The following is a 17,108-nucleotide window of genomic DNA, read 5'->3' as shown; positions in this document are numbered from 1 at the left end:
ACAGGTCAGTCAATTCAATAGTTCACTTTGGCATGAAAATGTCCAACTCTTTCAGAGGTTTATTTATTCTCCTGCTCGGGCCGGCCGATGCCAGCGCTGATATAATACCTGTGTCTCACAAACGTAATGCTTTGAGAACGGTGAACTTTTGTTCAAGGGATACTTGTTCATTTAGGGAAATATGATGATTGGCTTTCAAGCAGAAAAGTAAAATGAGAGATCTGCAATTTCTTCACTCTTTTCACCTGACGATGATATAGCCTGTGGGAGCGACAGACAGTTTTGGGGGCCTCCAGATGTAGCCAGTGCTTATTCTGATGAGCGATAAAGGAAGCCTGGGCCAAGGCCTTCTTCTCCCTGCACTGGTCAGTGTTTACAGTTAGAGTTCAGAGACGATGTCTAAAACAGATTGTTAGGGCCACTTAGATGCAGATGCCTGTTTATTGACATAAGTAAAAAGCTAAACTGTCGTCAGATGATAGCTGATGGGTACCAGCATTGTATGACAGCTGATGCATGCGGCCTGTTTTCTGCATATAACCAGAACTGTTTTGCTAGTGGACAAAAACCCAACACCTTGTCCCTCACCTTCAGATTCTGTTCATACGCAGAATCTGTTAACAGAGATTACCACTTTTTTGTGTTCTGTTTGTCTGTTCAGTTTGAAGCGTAAGGCAGGAGAGGGTTCGCTTAGCTTAGCATAGAGACTGGAAGCCAGGGGGAAAACGTACCTGGCAAATCAGGAGCGGTTAAAAGAAGAGTAAACAGTCGATATTCAAAGCCTTTTTACTTCTGGACCTACTATAACGAAAAATATCAAATGTCAATGATCTTTTTTACCACCACGAAGACGAAACGTTGACGAGCTAAAAATAGATCGTTGATAAGAAAAACTCTGACACGTATGTTTTGTTTTCGTTAACGAGACGTGACTAAATGTTATAAAATAGATCCCCACTGTGCGTCTAATCTGTCTGTCAAAATACAAGCAATGCATTCCTGTAACTGGGTATCCCGGTTGGAGATAACAGCTATCACGAAGGTGGTTGTGAACTTTCTGTGTTAACTCAGACTTTCTGCTTCAGACTCTGAGCACGCTCACAGAAAAAGGGGCGCTTCCTCCGCACAAAGAGGAGCGATCATCTGTCTGCTTCAGTCAGACTGTTTAAATGAGGAGCGATGATGAAAAGTAATCTTCAGATGATTTGTCCTCATCAGTCTTTTACTGTTTGGATGATCTGCTGACATTTAAAGTGTTCATTTTACCTGAAGCAAACATGTAAAAACAAGAACAAGAAACAAGCGGTGGTGGGAGGGTGGTCATATTTTGTCAACAGAGAAATCATTTTGACTTCAAGGAACAGTAATGACTGAAAAATTACTTTTTATTGACTAAATGTTTTCAGTTTTTGTCAACCAAAATTATAAAGGGTTAAAATGACTAATAAAACTAAGACACACGTTTGATACCTTGCTCTGTTTCTGTCACTCAGAAATGAATCTGGTCTTATGAATGAGCGTTGTCCTGCTGAATCCTAGTGTGACCTTTGCTTTAGTGGGCAGGACAAAACATACAGCATGAACTTTTCTCGGTGGTGGCTCTTGTTGCTGCTGAACGCTGGCTGAACCCGGAGTTTTTGAACTGGCCAAAGAGAACAGGAAACATGCCACAAAAGGCTGACACAGGCTGGTCATCATTATGTCAGGAATAAGGTCAGAGCGGTTCTGTCTGTGTGTTGGTGAGTGTGTGTGAGCACGGTGGCCTCTGCGGACACTTCTAGTAGCTGGGACCCGTGTAGCCAATCAATGGCCTGACGAGAGCTGCGAGCTCTGGAGACAGGCCGGCCGGAACACGAGGAAACACTGCAGTCAGCACTCCTCTCTTACTCTGCTACCGTCTTCCTCTCTCTGCCTCAGAACTTAAACGTACTGACTAAGCCGTATTTTAATATGACACTGTTTTCAGACTGGTGGTAGTGGGACCGTGTGGTGCAGAGTGGTGGTGCTCTGCTGTATCACTCAGGTGTAAACATGATTACAGTGAGTGTAATCAATCTTGTTAGGTCGGTTATGTTTCAATGTTTAAGAAAGGGTCAACTACAATATGACTCTGTATATATGTACATGCATTTCTATGAAGGACTGAACTTTGACCTTTGTTACTCTGACTGTGAGACTTTTAAAATGAGCTTTTTGGTGTTTAATTCTGAAAATGCATAAAGCTACTGTTAAAATATACACACAGTGGCATACAATTATGCAAATTCACTCATGGCAGCCATCATTTTTGGACATAACCCAACGAGCGTCTTGGACAATTAGATCTTTTAAAGAAGGAGATTGTGCATAATTTCAAGTGAGTCATGACTACAAAGTTATAGCTGTTCTAATACATCATGTTGTTTAGTGCCACATAGGGAACATTCATCAAGATTTAATGGCTTGTGCTTGGGTTGTATTGTGCTAAATCAATTTTCAATGAGGCTGGGCTAATTATTAGAAACCTCTCATAGTGCAAAACAGTTCAACACAAACTGCATCTCTAAAATGACCAAACGTTTGAACTGACCGCTCTGAAAAACTGTTTCGACATAATCTGAAGATAATAAATAAAGTCAGGTTCTGTATTAAATAAAAAGGTAGAGGACCCAGATGCAGACACAAATGACTTCAATAAACAAAAAGGCAAAGAACAAAGAGTCCAGGTTACAAAAATCTAACAAAAGGTCTAACTGTAAATCCAACCAGTCCCGATATCAAACTAATAAAATCCACTAGAGAAAAGCACAACTAGAATAAGGGTCTTACAAAGTTTCAGGACAAAAGACGACGACGAACTGACAATGAGACAGGGGAGCACAGAGGTGAGGCTAATCAGACACAGGTGAGACAATCAAGGGCAGGTGAAGACAATAAGGGCAAGGCATATAATCGAACAAGCGGGAAACACACAAAGGCAGGAAGTGGATGTACACGAGAGACAAGGTGACAAACATGAGATGATCAAACCCATGAAACACAAATAAAATACTTAACTAAACACGACTAAATTATGACAAGAACACCGAGTAAAATAAATACAAAACTAAACAACAGGAACTCATGACAACAAGATACAAAGGGACCGAGTAAAACAGGAAATAACGCCGAAATCAAAACCAGAACTGAACTAGAATCATGACATAACCTTCATGAAGGTAAGATCTATGACCGGGCTATTGGGTACCGAATAAACTGTTAACTAATTGGCCATATTTTGAATAACACATTATAAAGAAATGGTCTAGCATATGACATATTACGGGCTTATTCAAATGCTTTATGCCCCTTTTAGTGCTCTAATATTCCCAAACATGAGGGAAGGTCCAAAAATTATTGTGGCCTTCAGTAAACATGCAGAAGTGTGTATGAGAAGTGTACTGTATTTATTACTTTATAAGTTAATTTTTCCCAATTTAAAGAAACTTTACAAACAACAGCATAAACAGAGATATACATCCAGATACCATTTAAAAGACATTTCCAGACTCGTGGGAGTCACTTTGAGTTTACTGAAAAATTTTAATATCAAATTAAATTAGAATCAGAATCAGAAATACTTTATTTATCGTGGGGGATATTCGGGCATTACAGTTGCTGTGATAGAGAGAGAAACATGGAGAAATATATGGCATTAAAATGTAAGTAAGATAAATGTCAAATATGTGCAGTTTATAGACAATAACATAAGAAATAAAGATTAAATGCTGAGAAGTGGATCTATGGTGATTTAAATATGAGTGTCAATGATGCAGAAGAGTTATTTACGAATGAACACTATAAGGCAGTATTTATGTCAGCGTATTGCACAGTTGAATTAATGCAGATTATTTTAGAAGAAATTCATGGGTAAAAGAAATCTGACTCCTCTGTTTGGGAATAATGCAATGATGTAAAGTACTTTCTATGTCAATGTGGTGGCTGGATATATATTTAAAGAGCAGCAGGTTTTGTGGTCTTATTTTATAGAGAAAGGACATGCATGCCCCAAGTATTAACAGTTCATCATTAGTCGGTCATTGTGGTTATACGTCCGATAGCAGCACATATACCGAGGGCCGACCATGGCCTGCCACATCCCTGATCCACTCTAACTAGGATCCTTTCTTATCATAGCTCTACTGTGCTGAACAACAAAAAGTACATAAATAATGTGCAGCAACGAGTGTTATTTAAGACAGGAAGTATCATGACTCTTGTGTGGTGGTTTGCAGGACAGAGTTTATGTGCAGAGGCGATGGGGAGAGGCTCCCGGTGCATCATGTCCTGAAGTGTGTGCAGTGGTGGCAGTGTGTTTTTGGTAGCCCGGTGTGTGTGCTCCTCAGGTGGGCTGGCAGCTGAAGAACCTGGTCAACGCTCTGAGAGAGGACCCGTGCGGAGTCATCCTCACGCTGAAGAAAAGGCCCCAGAACACCCTGAGCTCCACACCGGCTCTGCTCAGGAACGTCCGCTGGAAACCACTGGGCCTGCAGGTAAAACCAGCAGCAACACATGGACGCCTTAAACAGCAGCAGCATTACAAGCTATGTGACCTGACATTGCTGACTCAATGACATCATCCTCTGCAGACATTACTGTATTTGAAGCAAGAAATCGAAATTTGACTTCTCTCCCAACAGTTTAGTACATGTATATGTGCATACCTCTTGTACTTACAGTTTTTCACCGCGTACAGTAAGCTGTGCTGCACCTCTGGCTTTATCTTTGACTCACTCTCTTCTTGTTCTTGTGTTTTCTCTGCCCACACTCTCCGTTCTCCTACCGGCATTTTTAAACAAATACTTTCAAAGGAAACTTGTTCGGTGTTTGACCTTGCATCAATACTCCTGTTGAGCGTTTCAACAAGTCTCTTGGTTTTTTTGCAGCCTGCCGTACTGCTGGCACCGCTCAAAGCCATTCACAAACGTGTTGGCTGTTACAACAGCACCTGAAGGGAACTTGTGACTACTAAAATCATATATTTTTAAACTTCTAAACAGGACGATGAAGGGAAGAACAGCCTATTGAATCTTATAGCTGCATATTGTTGTTGTAAGAGGTTTAATATGACTTCTGCTATAGAGCTGCTGCAGGTCACTAAAGGTACCGATCTACTCTCCTCCCTCATATTAGACTACAGCCCTGAATCTTATATATATATCTAAAAGGTGGAATGCTTGTTTGAAGGCTTACAGCCCAGAGCAGATGTACAAATTTCACTTTAGGGCAAATACTTTGTAAATCTGTCTCTCACTCAGAGCCAATTTTTGTGCGCAGACAGAACATAGTTGTGCGAGGCGGACAGAGGAGTGAGGCGAGGGCTAATCTGATGCTGCCTGAGTGCTCTGTGAAGCAGCCACTGTCATGTTTCCTCACGTCTGTGCGCATGTAAGAGCAGTATGTAGAAGTACACATGTGAGTGCATATTCACATGTGTTTTTGTGCTGTTGTGGAGGTTTGAATCTATAATAGCGACCATTAAAACCCTGTAATAACCACCGAGCTTACTGCAACCTCCTCACCGTCTCTGTTTATACTGAGGTTGCTGCCTTGTTGGATCAGCACTCCAAGTTGTTACCATGAGCTTATTTTTATGTTTACTGTGTGCAACAGCAGAGGATTGTGGGAATTCTACCCTGATGGGCTGCAAAGACACAAACCCGCCGTGAGCACCGAGATCAGAGCGCAGAGATATCTGTGGGAGAAGAGAAGAAAGGAATGTTTTAGATTTGTTCTCTCTCGGAAAGACTGGAGCTCTTAATTATTCATAAGCAACTACAGGCAGCTCCACTGGCTCTGAAACAAGAGCCGCTACTCAGCAAATACTGGAGATAATGCACTGAATCCAAAATATCCTGCTAAACAGCCTGTGGTGTGTGTGTGTGTGTGTGTGTACCGGGACAGATCTGTGTGCGCACATTTCGAAGCACGGCTGTATGCAGGTTTGTCCATCTGTACGTGTCGAATCGAGCGTGTTTCTGTGCATGTGTGTGCACGCATGCAGACTGATGCTTCCCGTTATCTGTCCCGTTGCTCCTTTGAGAGGTGAGGGAACTGGGTCACTGCACTCCGTAAGCTCGATTTTGAATACAAACTGTACGTACACACCACCAGAGCAAACACACATACAAACACATGTGCACTCGTACCTCTAAGCCGGGTTTTAGAGGATGAATTGTACGTCTGTGAAGTTTAGCTCAAATGTGGCAAATGGCTGGATTATCAGCGAATCCACAAAGGCAACAATTTATCTCGGAAATGATCATGTGATTCCAGCTCCAAATCCCTCCATGGCAACCTCTTTAATTCCTCTAAATAACAAAACATATCTCTCTCCGCTCCCCTTTCTTTCTCTCTCTCTCTGTGTCATTGTGTTTCCATGTGTGACTGTTGTTGTCCACGGTAGAATGGAGTAAAAGCAATTTAATGATGCACTGCAATAACAAGGATGCTAGCAATTATTTTAACAAATAAGTTGAGGATTTCTGTGAAGCTGCATTATGCATGCAGGTCTTTTGCGCTGCTCCAAAATGTGTGTGCAGGGAGTCATTTCATGTGCGCCCTGAAGGCCACTTCAGCATCCACATCACAGGTCACTTCACCGGTAACACGTGCGCCACACATTGTCTGTGACCTCGCTTTCATAAATCTGTTACATGTTTAGATACATAAATAATTTCTCTTTGAAAATGTGCGCTATTTTAGGCAACGGTCATGTATTATTAATGGGCCAGCTGAATGGGTGAGGGGTTACAGCTCCTTTGGCGTACATACAGTACATTCTCGTGGTCTATTTGTGTGACGAATGATTGCTGATGCAACTTAGAATCTGCCATCCTTTCTAAGATCCATATGTGATTTTTAATCTTAAAGTAACCAATATTGACAGATCATGGTTGTGTTTTTTCTATGTCAAACATTATTTTTTACATTGTTTGATTTTGAATCTTAAAAAAAATAATAAAATGGTACATTTTCTGGCCAATATTAATATATCTTGATTGTATATTTTGTATTTTAGCTAGCAGCTGTTAAAGGGGCCATATCTTTAATATGGATATTCTCATATTTTGCATGGTTTACATAGAAATGTAGAATCTGTAGGCAGGGACATGGATAACACCTGGAAGGCAAGTGTTCTGGTTTCTGTTTGAACTACGCTTGTAGTCCGAGTAATATTGACCAATCATGTATCAGCAGGCTGCGGCGTATGCAGGAAAAACAGTCTGTTAGGACAGCAAAAGCAGGCGGAACCACCGTAATGCCCAGGCATCACATGATCTGACGACGATTTAGTTTCTTATTAATCTCTACAAACAGACATCTGCATGCTAACACCTAACAACCTGTTCTAGATCTAAGATTTAACTTGACGCTGTGTCTCGAAAGCCTTTCAGCGTTCAGATTTCCCGACTTCCTTGAATGCATCAGATCGATCCGACCTCCATTCAACAAATGAGCATTTTAAAAGTTTTCTTCTCCTCTTGAGGACAGACCTGACAAAGCTTGAATTTTTACTTCTTACAAATCTGCATCATGATGTTGAAATGTTGGCAAAGGTAAGACCCGTTAATAACAAGTAAATCGCAAGAACGCGGTTTCTCTTTCTGTAACAATGCAGCACGCGGAAAAGGAAGTCTTGATGGGAAGTCGATTATGGCTTACTGCCCGGCACGTTCACAGGTGTCTCCAGAGGCTACGTCTCAGACTACAGCCGATGGGATTTGAGATTGGGGTGTTTATTGTTCACAGTGGAAAAAGTGAAAACGTCATAAAATGAAAATAAATAAAGAAGAAATGTTTAAAAAAGTCGCCTCTGAAACAGGCCGTTCAGAACAGCTGCAGGTTTCTATGTAGAACCTTGCTTTCACTGGAATCGACCAATCACCATTCACCTCAGGCTGCCAACTTACCATTCCTCCTTGGATCTCCTGGGTTGCTGCACTTGCACCAGTGTATCGTCCTCCCACTCAGGGTGAGATTCTAGCTCGTACATATGAGGCCGAATAACTGATCCTAGAGCAGCCATGTTTCTACAGCTTTGGAGTGACAAAGCAGTGCGTGTGCAGTCACTGACCTACATGTTGGTCAAATAAACAAAGAGACATTGCAAGAAACTGAAAGTCAAAAGATGGCAAATAAACTATTATCTAATTTATTAAATAACCCATATTGGTATTGCTGTGACCCTAAAAGAATAGCTCTGATTTAGCTACAATAAGATTAAACATACGTGTTAAACAGAGGCAACAAAGCTCAGGTGATGAAATGAATAATGGCTGAATTCCTTTTAGCTGCTTCAGTTTTAGGTCCTGGTGTTGCGCATGCTTATATTGAATATCATTATATAGATGTACGTCATTAAGGGATTTACAGTGTTGATTATTCATTAAATTAGGTTTGTTATTTAACCCCTTTTTTATTCGTACTGTTTTTGGAGCTTTCAGCCCTGCAGAGTAAAAATATTATGCTAAGTAATAAAGTGTGTGTGTGTGTGTGTGTGTGTGTTAGTCATTATGCATGTTAAGGTGGTGGGCTGGGGAGCAGCGGTGTGGGCCGGGTTGGAGCAGTAGATTTGAAGGTAGTTTGGAGTGGACGCAGCAGGGGTCAAATGTTTTAAGTGCTGTTTTAACAGACTGGATTTTCGCCCGCTGTGGAGGTCCCATTTCTCTCCACCCCCACCCCCCTCCTCTTTTCCACGCAGGCAGCAGTGGGCTGTAATCACTAAATTACTGTTTTCACTCTCAGCTCCAGTCACCACACTGCACAGCTCCCCCACCTCGCTCTCTCTCCTTCCACTCTCTCCTGCAGTCTCTCCCTCTTTGTCCTATTTCCTTCTCTCCCCCCTCTCTCGCTTACGTCCCTCTCTTTCCCCCTCGTCTTCATTATTTATTGTGAGGCTGTCTTACTGTAAGCTGCCTTCAGAAGGGAGAGAAAGAGATGAAGATAGAGACAGGGTTTCGGGGATGGAGGCAGTTTGGGTGGTGAGGAGGGGGGGGGGGGGGGGAGGGGAGGGGAGGATGGAAAGTTTGGAATAAGAAATGAATTTGCCTAATGCACTGCTGATGAAATGATGAAACGCTGGACTTCCTTAATGAGAACGCTGCCCGCCTCACCGTCGCTCAGGCTCTGTCTCTTGTTTATCCATTCTGTCCACACATCTCCTCTCTAAAATGGAGCATCCTCCTCAGACGTACAGTAAAACATCCCATTTTTCAAAATCTGGAAACCTCTTCCACTGGGAGAAATCTCTCAGCACGATATGCATTTGTCACCCCAGCTGTTCCGGCTGAAAACAAACATTATTCACTTGAAATTTGGACTGAGTTTCCATGACATCAGAGGCGAGGCATCCTGTCCTCGCGGAGGACCTGATGACAAATGAAACTGTGTGTCCTTGAGTAAAGCTGAGGCAGGAGGCCACGCTAGCTTTCCTCCGTCCTCTCCTTCTCCTGTAGAGCGGGAGAGGGGAGAGGGGAGAGGGGTGAGGAGAGAGAGAGAGCGTGAGGAAAGGAGAGGAGAGGTTGTCATGGGAACAGACATGGAGAGCCCTGTGTGAGTGAAGAGGCTTGAGACAAAATGACAGAATAGTGAAGCGATTGAACGTGGGAGAGGCTGCTCAGTCAGACAGATATAAAAAAAGACAACACACAAAACATAGCAGCTCTGTGGAAATAACTCTTGTTTGTGATTCAGTGTTTAAACGAGTACAAGAAGGAAATCACAAATAAAAGCTTTTCTTCCCTCGTAACATCATAAACTGTGTGCTTGTTTGTTTTTTCTGTGAGGCAGAAAAAGACCCCCTAACCATCCTCCAATTATAACTCAATGAAAAGCTTCTAAAATAGAGTTTCTCTCTCCTTCTCTCTCTCCCCTCTCTCCTCTCAGCCGGTCCCCACCAGCCCCACCAGCACCTCCCCGACACCCGGTGGAACTCTGGGCATGTCCAAGATGGACGCCCCCAGCATGCAGGACGTCTACATCCTGTCTCCTGTCTCTGGACTCTACAGCACCAGGTCAGACACTTCCACACACAGATGTTAGATGACGGTGATTAGGCTGATTATCATGATCCTGCTGATGACAGTGATGATGGCGCTGATGACAGTGATGATGACAACTCTGCTCTCCCCAGGGAGGAGATGGGTCTGATGTCATGCGACGACATCAGCCGCTACAGCGTCGGCTCCCAGTCCGGCTCCAAAGGCTCAGAGGCAGTCAGCTACTACTTGGACCAGGACAGCGGTCAGTTCTTCTCCCTGCTGGAGGGAGACGGACCCCCAGGGCCCGACTACGACAGGAGCCGCAACACGGGGGTGCGCAGGCGGGACAAGACCCCCACCCATGGTAGAGTGCAGTTCCACAGTATGCATGGGGCAGTACTGGTCCTGGCCTTGTTTCTGTTGAGTAGAACAGCATGCTGTCTTCCACAAGAGTTCCAGCTTTCTTTTAAAACTCCTTCCTGTGTGTTCATCACTCGCTCCATGGCTCTGCTTCTTTGTGTCTTTACGTCGCGTGCACACGTCCCAGAAACACTGATCACATGCCAGAGGGTCAGTCCCGAAACACTGTCTCCAGCTCCCTGTCTGCCCCACCACCTGTGTCACCCTTGTCCGAGGCAGCTTCCTAGACATCCTGTACCTTCTTGGGAGACTCTCAAGTGGCCTATGGTGTACAAAGCGAGGGTCATGTGACCAATGGAAGAATTGGCAAACAATATCATGGGTGCCCTGCTGGCTGTTGCCTACTTATTCTTTAAGCTAATGTTCCATTACATTTGTAGATGAAGTAGAGTTCAACACATCTAGACTTAAAACCACTTTAAACACATGCTAATGAATGTTTTCGTACTCATCATGGGTCAGTGAGGGCTTATCACATGACCTTAACTCTGCAGCCTGTTTTAGTCATCTAAGCTATTTAGCCTCTTTTAGCCTATTGTTTTGGCAAACTATGCTCTCATTAACACTTTATCAGCCACAGCAGGCTGCTGTTTTCATCAGAAAATGTTGTGACCGTGCGCTTCAGAGCTAGCTAATAAACAGAGTAAGCATTAGCAGCTAAAGAACCACATATTTCCCTCAGAGAGAACAAAACAGGGCCAGGTGAAAGTCAATCTTAGCCTTGCATATTTTTGGCCACAAACATGGCTAAAATAGTTGTTGCTTTTTGTCTGATGGATGTGGGTGATTGCTACCACCTCATTCACCATTACAATTTTTTTGTGACCATCTGACGAAAGATTGTGTTTCATCTTATATTACTCATGCGCTGGCAAAAAGAAGATGCTTTTTGATGCAAGTTCCATTTTATAATTTATTAGCACAGAAATTTGTGATAAACATTTGGATTTGTTGTCCAGGAAATATTTACCTCAAACTATTCGGATTTTCAGAATAACATTCTTTTATAAAATCTTTCTGCCTTTCATATGAATAACAAGTAAAATGCGTAATATGAGACCAGTCTGTTTTTGGAGGTATTCCAGAGGGAAAAATGTTTTCTATAATTATTTATTAATATAAACGTGTATATGTTATATACAATATATAAGTTATTTCAACAGTATTTCAATTTGTTTTCCTTTTAAACACATTCAAAACACACAAATTATATCTGTAATTTCACCATGTCGAGTTTGCATTCCTGCTAGCTACCGGTGCTGTAGCTAGCAGTAGCTAGCTGTAGCTATATGTAGCTGGCAGCCTACGAAGTGTTAGCAACAATCAAGTTAGTTTTCCTCCCTTAAAACAGCGAGGAAAACACAAAACAGCCCTGCGGCAGACGTTGTTGCGGCTTGGACCCGGAAACAGTTTAATGCGGATGTGTGACGTCACCACTTAACAAGCGACAGCTTTAGCTAGATTATAGCGCCATCTTCTGGGTAAAATACCGTAACACAATAACATACCTCTCTCTGCATTTTATACTGGTATATTGGTCGCACCGGTTTATAGGACGCAGCCCGTGTGCGTCTTATACACTGAAATTTACTGTATATGGCTGTGTCTACCCAGGATGCATTGAGGCGCTTTACTAATTGTAGGACACCCAGATATTTTGAATTAATATTTGACACTATAACCTGATCATAAGGCCATGTGACCTTTGCCTTGCCTGCTACAGCGACCCCTTGAGAGTCTCCTGTTCCCTCCCCCTCACCTGCACACACTTTGTCTCACCTGTCCTCCCCTCCAGCTGTCTCCCACGCTGTCTCTCAGTCACTGCCTTCCCGCGACACCCCCGCTCCCTCCCCCCTATAGCAGACTCTCTGATTGCTGATTGGTCGTTCCAGGTGATCTCAGGCCTGTTTCCATGCCCCCCGAATATAACTGGATGGCCGAGCCCAAGGAACCCAGCATGGGCAAGAGAGGGAGCCGAGGTATACACACACAAACACATATACACTCAGAAACCCCTCACACACTAAACACAAACGGGTCGGACTGGGTCCGTGCTTCGCTCCATACTCTGCTCAACGCATTTCAGCTCATCCTCTGGTTATCCATGGTGGTGTGGTGTTGTGAGGATACATATCTGCCAGGTATGTATCTGACAGAGCGACAAGTAAACAGAAATGCAAGGACATTGCATTTATACATCTGCTCTGGAAATGAGGGTATTTCTATGTGACCAATTCTAACCAGCTTCAACGTTTCGCGTCGAGACCTGATCTGTATTCAACCGAGGTTCCTCCACTCCACCGTCAGAAAGTCCATGAATAACATTAAGGCACAATACTACTGTCGGGTGTCTGCCTTTCTCCTTCCCCTTCCTCCTCTCTCAGTGACTTCTTAGTTTTTCACATTTAAGTATATGAATAATAAACAAATCATGTGCACAGCTTTTTATTTCTGCAGCTAAAGGCGGATAAAACTTTCTGTGACTGACAGGATTTTGCAGTAGTGCCCTCTAAATCAGCATAATCATTGCAGATAGATTAGCTGTATGTCCCCGCATGTGGATCTGTATCAGATACTACAGATCTGCTGTTTGGTTTTTATCTGTGAGGGTCTATTCACCCTCATCTGTTTCTTCTCCGGGGATCTCCTTGACTCCACGGCGCTATCTCCCCCCTCTGTGGTTTTTCATCCGTCCTGTTGAGCCTGTCCATCCTCTAACTGCTCCATCCCTCTGCCCTCCCCTCAACCTCACAGATTCAGACAACTCCCTGCTGCGTTACCTCAGTGACGACAAGATCCTGGTGATAGAGGAGGAGCCAGAGGGTCCGGGCAGGGAGAGCCGGCGGGATTCCACCAGACGCTCTCGGCGCAAGAGCCGCAATCCCAGCAGCCCTAGCTTTCCCATCAGCCCCTCCATGCTGTCCTCCACCCTGCGCCTAGACCAGCCACCTGATGCTTTGCCTGTATGTACACAGTCTGCTTATTGTGTTTATATTCATCTGCTCCCGTCTGTTTCCGGGGTTTTACAGAAGGTAGTTATTAAAAATCTAATGTTTTATAGCAATCATTATGTTACATATAATTTATGCTTAATTTGGAAAAAATGGTAAATGGACTGTACTAGCTTTTCTAGTCTTGCGACCACACAAAGCGCTTTTACACTACATGTCACATTCACCCTTTCACACATTCATTCACACACTCATGACAAAGGCCTAAGTGCCAATCTCCAGTCAGTACCTATGCACATTCACACCTGAGGCCTCCGGGAGCAATTTGGGGTTTGATGTCTTGCCCAAGCACACTTCGACATGTGACTCTAGCAGTCAGGGATCAAACCACTAACCTTCCCATTGAGAGACGACCCACTCTACCACTGAGCCACAGCCGCCCCAAAAAACCTGATATTTGTAAATAAAAAATAAAACTACAGTATTTGTGCTGTGATAAAATTGTCCATGTGACTGATACATTATATATTTTATCGTTAGTTTAAAAGTACAGGTGCACCAATGCCTCATTAGCATTTTGCTGCTCCAGGTGGAGCTAGTTTTAACAACTGTTAAAGCTCTTTTTAAAGAGTTTTTTTGCAGGTTATGAAACAGACTGAAATTAATTCTGATGACTCTATATGAGCTATAAAAGCAAACCAGACCATCAGCGACGAGATTGATTATTTCTATATAGATATTTTTAATGCCTGAAACCGGCGGGTGGGGGGTAGGTGTCAGACAAAGCGATTAGCTGCACGCTGCCAGTCAGTGATACATATGACTGTTAAAGAAAGCACGATGAGATTTTATATTAAAAACCAACACTTAAGCATGTACAGGACAAAATCAGCAAAGAGATAAGACGTGCGGCTTTGTCCACAGGGGGCGCCAAAATCAACACAAACCGAAAGTTCCTCACAGGAGCTTTAAAGTATAACGTTCTGCTACACAAAATTCATGTTTTCATTTGAAATATTGATTTTATTCTTCCCCTCTTGTTGGTTATTTAAATGAATCAATTTGAGATGTTTAGAGGGGAAAGAGAGGACAGTTGTTAATGAAAAGTAGCAAAGGAAAAAGCACAATAGAACATTATCAGAGATTTCATTGAACACAAAGTAATTTGTGGGGAGTTTATTCTTTCTTACACTCATTTAAGAGGCAAAGTATAAATATTTTATTGTTTCATGTTTTTTGCTTTAAGTAGCTTTGAAAGATCAGAAATTTTGACTCATCAGAGTTAGAAAAGCACACTTGTTACTGATAACATTAACAATGGCTCTGTTGTATGCAAGTAAAGACACAGCACACAGAGGCACAGCAAGCTGGCATGCACAGTGACAGTTCATGGCAGCAGCTAAATAGAATTCAGCCATCACTATTTTTTTTATTTACATCTGTTTTTACTGTGACTTACTTTAAATATCTGCTGTGTCAAAGGTCAGTAAGTAAAGTCTGATCACTGCAAACTGGAACAGTTACCTCACCCTCCCTGACTCACACAACTTCTTTCATCTTACACTTTATTCCAGTGTCCTCTTTGTGGTTGCAGGATAGGTCATGGTGTTCACAAAGTAACACCCGTTGTTTGTTTGTGTATGTGTGGGTATGTGTGGGTGTGTGTCAGGTAGGGGACAAAAGGAGATAGAGGATGATGAGTCTCATTGCGTGGCTGCCAGCTTCACAGATTTTGACAATGACAGTGAAACTCTCAGACACGCCCCTCTGTAACTTTGCATTTTCTCTCATGCACACACACAACACACGCGCACGCAGGCGTACACAAAACAAACACGCACACTAGCAAACAGGAGTGCATTTGTATGCCGGGTAGCCATCTCACGACTCGTCCTAACTCATCCTATTATCCCCATCTCCTCAGACACGGCTGAGTCTAAATAGGAGTTTATGCTGGACAAACACACACACACTTTCACACGCACACACTCACACACGTCCCCCCCGTGAGCAGGTGTATGACTCAGCATCAGCCAGACCAATTACAAGCACGACTGACAGACTGTGCTTAAAACACGACGCACACAGAGACACACACGCATACACAGCGCGCTAACAGCTAAGCTAACACGAGCGATCTCTAACCCTCTCAGCTGCGTGTTTATCATGGTGGTGACTCATCTCCATTCGATGGCACATGAAGTACACTATTTTACACTAACAATATATAAAACTGTACGCCAACATTTATCACACGCGTGTTGTTTAAAAAGCAGATTATTGTGAAGTCTTTCACTATTAGTCATCACAATAAATTAACCTTGAATTTATCCAAAGCAGCACCAGTACATTCACTTACTTTAGTCGTGTAAAGGTGAATCATCAGAGCATGGACGGGTTATAAAACGATGGGGCCCTGTGCCTTAGTGTCTTGGTTTAGGGGCCTGTGACGCTCCCCTGTGTCCTCGGGTCCCTGAGCTTCCTTAACCTAGATAAAGTATTGTCATGATACCCAAACTTCAGTCAAAGAATTTCATTTGAATAATTGTAGTTTTGTTAAATGTCATCTCCACACTTTGAACAATACTTGTACCAGCATGCCTGATTAAATTAGAGTCACCAGGAAATCAATCATGTAATCAGCTGAAAGTGATCTGTGTGTGATTGAGTGGATCAAATGTGAAGCAGCTTGAGTCAACAACAGGCTGGAAACTTTAACGAAAGTCGCACTTTCTACTTATTCTTGATTATTTCAACAATTTTAATTTTTTTAATTCAATATGTGAGAGTCCTCTTAAGTAATTAAATAATCATTCAACATTTGTGCAGCTAGTTTGTCCTGCTCACTCGCCTCTGCTGCTGAAAACGATAGCAGCCTTTTTCTGTTGTCTTATTTCACGACTGTCTTATAATATATACATTCAAGGGCGTAGTTTTCATTGTAACATTGGTGGGAACACATTCATTTATTTATTTATTTAATTACATTTTTATCTAGCAAGATTTAAAACATAACTATTCACGTCATTATATCTCCTAACAGTCTCAGGGTAGTTTAGTTGACAGAGAGTGAGGACAGAAGTATTTCTCTGCTTCATCTGCTCTCTCCCTGCCTTATGAAGGAATTCACAAACAAGTTATTATTGTTTCATCACTGCTTGAAACTAAAAAGAAGAAATTACTTTAGTATATGAACTCTAATCTCTGTCTTTATCTCCACCTCAGTAACAGGTATTCGTAGCAGTTTTATCCATTAATTATAATGGATAAATGTAACGCTTTAATGATGAGGTGTTTTCATTTCAAATGTCCCACTGAACCTAAAGACATCCGGGCAGCGATATTAATTAATATTAGTATGGATAATATTTAAACGAACTGCACTCCCTCAGGGAGAGAGAGAGAGAGAGAGAGAGAGAGAGAGAGAGAGGGACAGTGCACATGCATATGGACAGTGCGGAAGCGGCGTAAAAAGTATTTTAGTGAAGTGTATGAACTGAACTGCAGACTGGAGTTGTTTACAGTGACAGACAGAGTGATGGCTGTCTCATATGCACGACTCCTCCGCAGGTTGACAGTGCAACAGTTACGCGTTTCATTTATTAGTTTGTGGACAAAATTATTGGTAGGGACAATTCAGTCATTTCTATATATTGGTAGGGACGTGTCCCAATTCTGCGGCCTTGTCTTGATTTACATGAAAACTCTTCTATCCTTTGATTATTTTTTTAACAAA

The 17,108-nt window shown here is 42.6% G+C and overlaps 1 protein-coding gene across 2 annotated transcripts in view; it reads left to right on the top strand.

Moving 5' to 3' along the window:
- LOC138598188 (connector enhancer of kinase suppressor of ras 2) overlaps window positions 1–17,108 on the top strand; it is a 65,011-nt gene that overhangs the window by 34,226 nt on the left and 13,677 nt on the right. Inside the window, exons 9-12 of one of the 2 annotated variants that reach the window (XM_069669905.1) lie at window positions 4,365–4,511; window positions 9,907–10,034; window positions 10,154–10,365; window positions 13,176–13,384. In XM_069669905.1, coding sequence (XP_069526006.1) covers window positions 4,365–4,511; window positions 9,907–10,034; window positions 10,154–10,365; window positions 13,176–13,384 — 696 coding nt within the window. The remainder of the gene's footprint in view (window positions 1–4,364; window positions 4,512–9,906; window positions 10,035–10,153; window positions 10,366–13,175; window positions 13,385–17,108) is intronic. The other variant, XM_069669906.1, reaches the window with a different exon arrangement.

Source organism: Semicossyphus pulcher, unplaced genomic scaffold, assembly GCF_022749685.1.
Source record: "Semicossyphus pulcher isolate SPU_LCO1_2020_fin unplaced genomic scaffold, fSemPul1.0.p SCAF_2, whole genome shotgun sequence".
NCBI lineage: Eukaryota > Metazoa > Chordata > Actinopteri > Labriformes > Labridae > Semicossyphus > Semicossyphus pulcher.
Note: the sequence above shows the minus strand (reverse complement) of the source record. Positions and strands in the feature narration are given on the sequence as shown.